The sequence below is a fragment of the Phaseolus vulgaris genome, chromosome 11, assembly GCF_051622355.1.
Source record: "Phaseolus vulgaris cultivar YP4 chromosome 11, ASM5162235v1, whole genome shotgun sequence".
Lineage (NCBI taxonomy): Eukaryota > Viridiplantae > Streptophyta > Magnoliopsida > Fabales > Fabaceae > Phaseolus > Phaseolus vulgaris.
The window spans coordinates 48025092-48036284 of record NC_143508.1 but is presented as its reverse complement, the minus strand read 5'-3'; the positions used below and the strand labels follow the sequence as shown (position 1 = coordinate 48036284).

Genomic DNA, 11193 nt, shown 5'->3' with positions numbered 1-11193 from the left:
AAAATAAGTCAAAATTTTAAAATATGAACTCGTAAGAAAAAAAATTATGTAAACAAACTACCATTAAATAAGTAATATGCAAACGAACTTCAATATCCAAAGTTATTTGTTTGTCTTACATATGTCTCAATTCAAGGATTTGACACCTTTTAAAATATATTTAACATATATATAAAATTATTTTTATCATAATAATTTGATATCGTTTTTATGGATGAATGTATGTGAAACATGTATTAATCTTAGAATCACCCGTTAAAATATTGTTGTTATATCTTGAAAATATTATGTTCATATGAAAAATAAATATGTATTTATGTATATTATTGGAACACTTTATTAGGTTAACCACACATAGTTATAAGTAATATTTGACTCTTTTTTTTCCATCATGTAGGATGGTATGTCTACCTTTATCCCATTCTTATACATATTATTGTTTTAAATTACTAATACATGCATTACTTCCTCCTATAATCCGGGTATAATAATTACATAATAGAATATTTTGTTGATTTGAAGATAATGTTCATTAGAAATTTCCACCATATAACAATCATAACACCTAAAATTCAAGAATTCATTTAGAACCAAATATTATTAAAAGAAACAATTATAAAAAATTTATAAGATGGTAGGGATCACTTTAAGATGTGCAACTAGAATTAAAATGATTTGTGTTTAAAAACTAAATACAAAAGAAGGAGCATGTGAGGGATTGGCCAACACTAGTGGTTAGGTGAGGTGTGTGGGCTAGACTGGTGCTAGTTCTTTAGTGAGTTGTGTGTGGGTTAAACTGACGCTAAAGTTCAGGTAAGGTATGTGTTGGCTTGACCGTCACTAATTAAGTGCTTTATGATAAATTTTGATGCAATCCAAGGAGATGGATCAAAGAATTCATGGAGTGGCAACGGAATGATCGAAGCTTTTGCACCGAGTTTAAGAGTGCATTGGTGAGTTTGATAGTGATTTAGGTTATAGGAGGTAGAAAGAGGTGAGACCAACTTTCTAGGGTTTTCATTAGGCTTAGAAGTAGGAAAGGGAAATTAGTGAGAGAATCAATCTCAATTATGAATACTTCATTCAATTAATGCAAACTTGAACACATGGTGTTCATTTGAGATGAAGGTAGCTTGCTCCTTAAGCTACTATAACCCTAGTCAGGCAAGCTTAACTATGGTGAGGTTTAGTGGCTTAAGGAGGTGTCGTGTAGGTCCTCTTAAGATGCTCTAGAGACACTTGCTTATATGACAAGGGTTTCTAGAATGTCTTTATTTACAAAGTACGTTTGAAACTAGTTTAAAATATGGTATCAAGGCTTGTAAATTGTAATCTTCAACATATCCACTTGCTCCAATGGGTCTAGCATTGTGACTTGATCCAGCCATAGGGTTGTCATCTTCTCTGCTTACCCACCAACACATGATCTTCTTCGATTAGAACTACATGATTACTCCTCTTAGGTGTAAGCGTCCATGTTGTGATGAAGGCTAGAACCTTTTCTTCTAGTTTCAGTGCACCCACGTGAAGCCCTTTGACTTGAGTATTTAAATTTTTGAGACAGCTTACATAATACTATATCTTATTGAAATCTTCTATGGCACCATTGTTGCCCTTTCCCACTTTTTCTCCTGAATATTTCAATCCATTAACCGTAGTCCATACAACAGGAGTGATTTCCATGTCCACACCTTTGACACATGAAAGGAGATTTTTTCTCCTTCAAAGGAGATGTTAGTGTAGAAGACTTTGACCATATAAGGATTGATATCTCCATTCATTTCAAGAAACATTTGCAACTTTTGTTGCTTCAGTGCTTTCCTCCCTTCCTTCAATTTTTGCTTTTTCAACCAGTTGAAAGAGAGGACTTTGACAGTGTTTATAATTTTCCTGCTCATCTCATGAAGAAAAACTTCAATTTGTTCATTATCAACAAAAAACCAAATCTCCAGGTGACAAACCCTTTATGTGCCTTTTGAGGCTCGTGTTTTCTTCCATTTTGGAGGGTGAGAAGAAGCCATTTCTGAAAAGATTTCAAGTATAGCAAAGAAAGACATGTGTGTCGAGTGTGTGTTGTGTTTGATTTAATGGTGAATGAGAAATTCAGTGGTGAATGATCTTGAGAGTCAACCATTATCTTTATCATTTTTCTATTGTCTATTATGTTTTCTACTAAACAATCTCAACGCCTCTTTACTTTATTACTATTGTTATCTTTTATTGCTTGTAGACAAGTTCCAAACACTATTTGACTGCATTCATCATTGGATTTGTAGGGTCATGACTTGGGGTCAATTGATCTTATCTATATATCATCCTTTTGGTGTTAGATAGTATATCATTGCGATAGATTGTCTACACTGAAATTGTTTTAATTGGGTTGAGGAACGATAACAATCAGATATTTAAAGTTTTTAAACTCCTATAGATAACTGTGGAACTCAATCATTGTTCTTACAAAGCTTATAACACACAAAAATTTAAGGTTTGAGTGTTAAGATTGACAACATTTGAATGAATTCTACTTGAGAGATTTCTTTATATATAAAGGTTTAAGAAAATAGTCGTTGCAAATCATTTTTATCCATTGAGAAGATTCAACTAAAGTTTTCATCTTCAAGAATGCATCTAACCACACAAAAATATATATGCATTAAACGTGATCCATGTAATATAAAATGTTAATCTCCTCTTTAAGCAACATCCCTAAAGCTAGCATAAAGCTAGCATGACTTATTAATCTTAGATTAGAGTGTGTTTACCTAAACTAAGTAAAGCAAGAGAAAGTGCAAGATAACCTTTCTAGAGTTGAGATAAGGTGTGTCATGGTGGTTGTCAGCACAGAGTAATTGTAACACGTCTTTTAAGAGATCATAGATGTAAACGTGAGATTTAAGAGATTTTGTTGACAAATGTAAGATGAAAAAGTTCTTTGAAAAATAAAATAAACATGTAAAGTATTCCATGAAGTGCAACATTAGTTTAAGTGTGTATTATCTGAGTGAGACTTTACTTATAAGACAAAGCAAAATGTGGTTGTGTCTTTTTAAATGGAACACTTGTATCCTATAAGATTTATTTAAAAAACTTACCTCTTTTTAAATGGTTGAAGCAATATTTTTAATGAGGATAAGCAGGGAGCATAACAATATTACTTCTCGTATCACCTTAATGCCCTCTCTTGAGTCACAAGTCACATTACTTATCCCGCCAATTACTTGTGTATCATTGTCTTATATACACTTAATAATTCAATTATTTGTCTGATGTGGATCTAATGTTCAAAGTCATGTATATTTTTGCCTATGAGAGTTATTTGCATGACTTTTTTTTCATGTTCTATAATTCTTACCAAGAAGTATAACAATATAATTAATTCCTTAAAAATATTTATTGAGACATAATTTATCACAATTTTTTAATATTTTTCAGCATTTTATATTTCTCGTGAACTCAGTAAATCAATAAATATGTTTGTAGTATTAATATATTCAAGTATATATTTTTTCTTTTTCATTTAATGTTAGTTACTTTTCATATAGACTTGTCATTTTTAATTTAGGATATTGTTCAGGAAAAACGCTAATCCTTTAGGATTTAGGGTTTAGTGACCAAAACCTAATATCACAAGTTCCTTACATAATCTTCAATACATGGGATCTATTGATACACAAGTAACCTCTCATCTAATTCCGCTGTTGCATCTCTTACCATGAATCTCATACTATAAATCAATTAACAAGCTTTAAACACTAAATTCTAAGTCCTTATCTATCTACCTCTTTGTTCAAACTTTTTTCAATTACACATGAAAAGTTTAAAATTACTATTGAAGAACTCACATTGATTAGACAAAATACTAAATATATTAGTGAGGACAAATCTTATCTTGCAAATTGGTTTTGAGAAAATAAGCTAAGTTTAAATTTTATTTCTTAATATGGTATTAGAGTCTATCCTAATAAGGTATTAGACCTCTCCTGTTACCTTTTATTGGGTTCTCCCCTAGTCCCTTGTTTGATTTCTAGTCCTCAACGTGAGATGTGTGTTGAAGAGCACACATCAACTAGAAATATAGTTAAATTATATATATAAGTAGGTATAAATCTCACCTTACAAACTGGTTTTATGAGGATGTGTTAAGTTTAAAGTTTACTTCTTAAGGATAACCTATACAACAAACTAATTAGAGTTTATCAAAACTCCGTTTACAACACAGTTCATTTAATTATGAAGTGAATATCCAGAGTTCAACAAGCAAGCAAAACTATCATAGAAAAAGTAACTAACCTAAACACATTCCATAAAGGGACTATTGCGGTATCCTCTGGAGTAAAAACTTTTAACAGTGTCAGAAAACAATGGTAAGTTCATGCTGACACTTCAAGAAGTTCATTAGTATGAGAATTTGAGACTTCACTATAGTAATTGTGCTTCTACATTCAAAATATTTTATGTGTTTTATACATCCCCAGTGCAGGACAATTTTCATTGCCCTCCCCGAGTGAGGAAAACAGTACAAAATATGAGATATAGATCATTTACAATTTCTCAACAGTCACAATCTCTTGCATTATTACATCTTCTGAATGACAGCTATTTCACTATCTACTGCCTTGGTTTGAGCTTAAGGGAAGCACTGCAGGAAATTCAAGAACAAAACCATAAATTCTAGGACAAAGGTGAAATGTGAGATTGAAAAGGAGGCAGACACTGTTCAAGTGATTACTTACCTGTTGATACAGTAGCGTTTCCCAGTAGGAGGAGGACCATCCTCAAACACATGTCCAAGATGTGCATCACAAGCAGCACAAAGAACTTCCTGGCGAGGCATGAAAATGATTGACAAATCCATCTTTGATTTCACATTGTTGCCCAGAGGCTGGTAATAGGATGGCCACCCAGTTCCACTGTTGAACTTGGTAGATGATCTGTAAAAAGACAAAGTGAATTACATGACTGAGTCCAACGTAAGAAAATGACACTAGGATTTCTGTACGGATAGAAAATCACTTACTCAAATAAGGGCGTGTCACAACATATGCAATGGTAATTCCCTGGGGTTTTAGTATTCCAGTACTCCCTAAAATGAATTGAAAGAAAAAGTTAATAATGACATGAGAATACAAATTCTAGCTATACACCTAACCATCTGTTCTCATGTTAGAAAATTACACAAATTTCCTACGATCAAATTTATGAAAAACAAAACAGAGAAAAAAATTATAAAATGGGTGTTTAGAAAATATTCAAATTGCAACTCAGTTACAACCAAACATATATAATCTTTTTCTTCTTGTGGGAATTGTGTTTATTGTAGTATTTATACAAACACAAATAGATTTTGTTTCGGTCATCTAATTTTCTTATTTTTATGCAATCTCTTTTATTCTATTGGCTATCCTTCTTTTCTCTCAATACAAATATGTTACTATTCATTTGGATGACCAAGTTCAATAATCTCCCACTTGAAGACTGGTTTCAAATTGTCTTCAGATCTTGATCAATGCAACAACCTTCTCCGAATTATTATTCTAACAAGCAAAGATATGATGAAGTGATAGCAAAGACCAGTGTGTTTTGTTCTAAAATGAAATGTTGAACTTGTTGCTAGATATATTACAGCATTACTATGCAAAACACTTTTCTACTGGATAAATCCCAACTGTATTAACAATTCTTGAAGTCACATAAACTCTTTATTGGCTTTTGTTACTGCAGTATACTTAGCCTCTATTGCGGATAAAGCAATGATCTATTTTATCTGTGATGTCCACCTAACAGTTGTTGTACCAATAATGAAAATGTAACCAGTGGTACTTCTTCGATGATCAACTTCACTTCCAAAGTTTGAATTTACGTAGCCTTGTAAATTCACATTTCTAAAGTACCAACACTTCTTTGTGGTGCCTCATAAATACCTTAAAATTCACTTGATTGCTTCCTGGTGAGCTTCACTAGATTTGACGTAAACCTGCTTATAACTCCCACGACATGGCTAATAATATTTGACCTCATACAAACAATCGCATACATCAAACTTGCAATGGCTGAATCTATGGAACCTTAGCCATGAATTCTTTTTCTTCTTCTATTTCAGGTGATTGATACTTAGATAGGCAAAAATGACTAGCCAAAGGTGTGTTAACTAGCTTGACATCTTCCATGTTAAATCTTTGCAAAACATGATTGGTGTACTCTAGTTGAGATAATTGGAAAATTTCCTCTTTGTTTGTCTCTTATGATTTACATTCCAAGGATCTTTTTCACTAGACACTAGACCCAAGTCCTTCATGTAAAATTCTTTTGACAGTGGCATCTCCAAGTTTTAATTCACCCATATCCTACTACTAGAATATTGTTGGGTTGGGCTTAGTCGTACAACTAAAATCAGGAATGATGCAACATTCTTTTATTGAGAGAAAAAGAAGAAAATCCAATAGAATTAAAGGGATTGCACAAAAATACAAAAATGAGATGAACAGAACAAATCTATTTGTGCACGTATAAATACTATAGTTGTAATTACTATAAAAATAATTCCAACAGCAAGAGAAATACTGTATGACAAAAAATACTATTTATATTTTCTGGGTATGACTGGTTTATGAGTTGATTGTTTTGTGAATACCTATTTTATAATTTTCTCTTTCAATAAAAGGTTGGTAGCAATCTAAAGATGTAAGCATAATTAGTTAAATTCCTTTATCAATTTTGTGTGTGATTATTCCCCATTTTTTTTCATAAATCTTATAAGGGTTAATAATCTGTTAAGTACAACAAGTACGGGTATATTTCGTTTTTAGTACAATAAGGAAAAACAAATTATAGTCTTAGTACAAAAATTTCATTTTGTTTGAATTTCATTAATGGTTGAAGTAATGGAACACGTGTTTGGTCTTTAATAATTATCATATGTGTTTATTAAAAGAAAAATTAACATTAATATACAATTAACCTTGAAGGGAGTCTTTTACATTAATATACAATTAACAATAATAGTTTTTTTTTTCTCTCAATGTACTAAAAACAAAATACGTCAATACCTGTTGTATTGTACTAACTATTTACCCATCTTATTATAGGAAATTTGCATCATTTTCCAGCAATTGGTGTCAAACCTTTGATTGATACTATTGTTTTTTACTATCAACGACCTAGAGGGAATTATATTTGAGTGGGAGTAATGGTGGTAGAAGATAGAAAGGTGAAAATTGAGAAATTCAATAGTGTGAACTTTGACTTTTGGAATGCAGATTATATGTATTAGTAGAAGTTGTATCAACCTCTCTCAGTAAACAAACCAGAGAGTATGAAGGGTGAAGATTGGGCTTTTCTTGATAGGCAAGCCTTCTAAGTTATCCATTTGACATTATCCCACAATGTTGCTTTCAATATTGCAAAAGAAACATCCATGATGAGTTTTGAGGTGGCTCTTTCTTGTATGTATGAGAAACCTTTAGTCTTAAACAACTTTCATCTAATGAGGCAGATAGTTGTTTAATTTGCTGATGATAGAAGGCAAATCGGCATCATAACATCAACAACACAACATCTTAATGAACTCAAAGTATGTTCTTTAGAGAGCAAAGAAGAATTTGAGTGTTAGATTTTGGAGCATCTTTTCATACCACATTACAAAGAGAAATCTTTGAGAATTATCTTCCCGGTAATCTTTGAAAAGTTTACCTTAATGATGAACAATCTTGATTAATTGTTGACAACGGTTTGGTAAAGATTAAGTTCGATGGGCTTGTTTGAAAATTGAAAAGTGCCATACATATATACCTAATCTAACGAAAAACTTAATCTTAGTAAACCAATTGGCAACAGTCTTCCACAACAACTATTGTAAGATTTTTTTTAAAGGGTGCAATGAAAACTTTAATCTATAGCATTCAAATGAAAATTACTAGGACTTGAATTAGTTGAAATTGACATGTGTGAAGATTGTATATTTGGAAAGCATAAAAGAATTAGCTTTCGGACAAATAATAGAACCCCAAAAATGGGAAAAAAGACTCGAGTTTGTTCACTCTAACATTTGGGGTCTATCATTTCTATAAACAAATAATATAAAGTGGGAGCTTTCTATGAGAGACGAGTTGAAGTCGCCGGTCTTTAATTACCTATGGGAAAGAAGGCACTTCAAAACAAATAGGTTTATTAGATGATGGAGGAAAATGATGGCTCAGAGAGATATTAAGCCTAACTAGTTGTCAAAGGATTTCAAAAAGAGGAAGGAGTTGACTATACTAAAATATTTGCCCTAGTTGTGAGGCAAAATACTATCAGCTCAAGCATTGCAGAACTCTTCCTTGAGCAATTGGGTGTTAAAAGGGGAAGGAGAATTTGGTGTGTAGATTGAGTAAGAGTTTGTATGGCTTGAAACAAACACCAAGACAGTGTAATGCCAGAAAGATTCCAGAAGTGTAAAGCCAACCATTACTGTTTTCTCAAGAGATATAAATCTAATCATATCATTTTGCTATTTTATTTCAATGACATGTGTACTTCTTTGATTCATTGTGGATGTTTCTTTAGCAATGTGGAAAGCAACACTGTAGGATAACGTCAAACAAATAACTTTAAGGAATTGCCTATCAAGAAATGTCAAATCTTTGTCTTTTATACCCTATAGTTTGTTTCCAAATACAAGATGATACAATTTCATATTCAGATAATCTTCTAACTACATCTTTTGAAAGCCAAAGACCAGACCATTGTACTTTTCAATTTTCAACCTTTTCTTTTTATGCAGCCATTGCTCCCACTCAAATCTGATTCTAATAATTCTAATTAGTGGAAACTACAAAGCTATTTCAAACCAAAAGCACTCAATTTCTCAACCAACTATGTAACATTATGTTCTGTCCGGTAAAATCAGATGGTTTAAACAGAACAGAGCAAACAAACCTCAATTAATTAGATTGGCATCAAAATAAATAGGACTCCGGTAAACGAGAGTAACAAACAAGTCATAAAAAGGTCTGGCAAACTGATTTTGAATATTGCAAGGCAATTTTCCAAATGCCTGTGTGAACAACTAAGCATTACTTGGAAGCACAGTGTCCTTAATTCCTAATAGAGTTCAAGAACATACCCACTGAAGGCTCTTTCAGTTCCCTTCTGACGAGTAATATAGAATTGCTCATTTGTGAGCCGCTTCTTCCACTCTTCATCACTTAAAGATTTATAGTCAATAGTGTCAGTTCCTGCAAGGGTCAGAAAGAGACTGTTATCCCAATCACAACTATTATTAAGACGTATGCGATGTTGTTTTCAACTCAGTTAAACATAGTGGTGATGATGTTGTATGAAAATATTAAACCTTAAGAAAATGAACATTCTTCAACAAATGTATACCCAATCAAATTATGTCAATTAGGACTTAAGAATGAGAGGAGACTCCAACCCAAAAGACTAGTGCATTAGGTGGATTAAATACCACATTAAGTAGCCCATCCTACTCCTCAAAGTGTGACAACTATCATTGCCACCCTCTTCTAAGGATCAACATCCGCAGCAGCTTCATTCTATCGCACTAATTCAATTTTACTGAAAATATTAAACCTTAAGAAAGTAAACATTCTTCAACAAAGAATATGTATACCCCATTAGATTATGTCTGTTAGGACTTAAGCACGAGAGGAGAGTTCAACCTAAAAGTCTAGTGCATTAGGTGGCTGAAATACCACATTAAGTAGCTCATTCTACTCTTCACTCTGTTGACACTAAACTGGTATTCAATTCAAACCTTAATCTAGTTTATAAGCAGTCTTTTTGGTACCCAACTTTCAATAAAAGCACCAACTTTTAAGACTTAAGCCAACAGGGGAAGAGTGAAACTCAAGACTAGTCCATTGGATCATTAGATTGGAGATTCTCAAAGCTTAACTACCAGGTTAAGTAGTTCATCAGATTCAATGTGACACTCCTATCGGTGTCACACTGTACCTTAAATAAAAATAAACAGTACTTCTCAACATCATCTTTGTGACTATCCAAACTCTACACAACAACTAGAAAGAATTATTGCATTATTAAGAGAGATCAAGGGATTTGCAATTAACATGAACTGAGATTCTTAATTTCACCCAGCAAAATTCACATGTTCAACACAGTTTTCTCTTTGTAAACTCAGACAACAAACGTAATCAACAAATAAAAAAGTGAAGAAAACCCATTTGAGTGTATAATCTATACCTGCTTCAGATTCAATGCTGTCTGCGTGGTGTGACTGGGAAGAGGCGGAAGAACCCATTGCCCGAATCGAGGAAGAAATTCTTCTGGGTTTGGTATGAGATGGTGAAGGCCACAACAAAACCTTGGAACCAAGCTTCTGAACTACGCGATTGCAAGTAAAATGTGCTGTTGGAAAACTCAAACTTTGAGAAGCCATTCTTCATAAACCACGAATACAACGACTTAATGGCCCTCCTTAAAATAATAGATTAAATGATGGTACTGTTAGTGGTTGGATTTGGTGCCACGTTACGAAACATTGATTCTATGGAATATGATGTCTCAGTTTCATAACATTTGATTTAGTCCATGTAACAGAAAAGGGACATAATTGCATGACGATTCATATTTCTTTGTGGTTCAGAACTGAGAGCCATGTGCTGGCCACCTCGAGATTTATATGCCCCAGAAGATTGGTCTTCTTCCTGCACCCGTCAACTTTCTTCTTACACCCCGTCAATTACGTAAAATCACCAAATGTTTTATTTAAGGCAGTTTCTTCCTGCACCTCTACGTTTTTCTTCCTCCACCCCCATAATATAATGCAAAGAAAAAAATATCCCGACTAATTTTTAGAAACCCCAAAATACACATAAGACTCACACTACTCTTTCTTTTTCTGGACAATGCAATTCGGTAATTTTACAAAATGGGAAATCCACATTTACTTTTTTGCATTCCAGATTGAAAAATCCATAAATATTCCGAATTGGTGAATTCGGTAATCTTCCGGATCCATCAATCTGTAACAAAAATTAGACTTCTGGATTCAGCAATCCAAAAATCAACAAGTTGCTTTCGAAACACCCCTTTATTTGAAAAAGAACATGAATCACTTCTGGATTGATGAATCCGTAGCACACTTCTGGATCCCGATATCCGGTAACCTAAAAAACTCTAGTTTTTTCAAATAAAAGGTGAAGGTCAGTTTTGGGATTTACAAAATTG

At 32.9% G+C, this 11193-nt stretch overlaps 1 protein-coding gene across 1 annotated transcript; it reads right to left on the bottom strand.

Annotated features, from left to right (window-relative positions):
* Positions 1-4420: 4420 nt before the first annotated feature.
* Positions 4421-10613, bottom strand: MSRB1 (methionine sulfoxide reductase B 1). The gene is made up of 5 exons (XM_068623654.2): positions 10207-10613; positions 9104-9215; positions 5018-5083; positions 4734-4931; positions 4421-4639 (listed from the first exon to the last, which is right to left on the bottom strand). The coding sequence occupies exons 1-5, from the start codon at positions 10400-10402 to the stop codon at positions 4609-4611; spliced, it is 603 nt and encodes a 200-aa protein (XP_068479755.1). The 5' UTR covers positions 10403-10613; the 3' UTR covers positions 4421-4608.
* Positions 10614-11193: the final 580 nt, after the last annotated feature.

Excerpts from the sequence above, each read along its gene's own strand:
- MSRB1 (XM_068623654.2), bottom strand. The coding sequence starts at position 10,402 with ATGGCTTCTCAAAGTTTGAGTTTTCCAACAGCACATTTTACTTGCAAT. Across the intron at positions 9,216-10,206 it reads CAGCATTGAATCTGAAGCAG|GAACTGACACTATTGACTAT; the intron begins GTATAGATTATA and ends TGACCCTTGCAG. Across the intron at positions 5,084-9,103 it reads ACTGAAAGAGCCTTCAGTGG|GGAGTACTGGAATACTAAAA; the intron begins GTATGTTCTTGA and ends AATTCATTTTAG.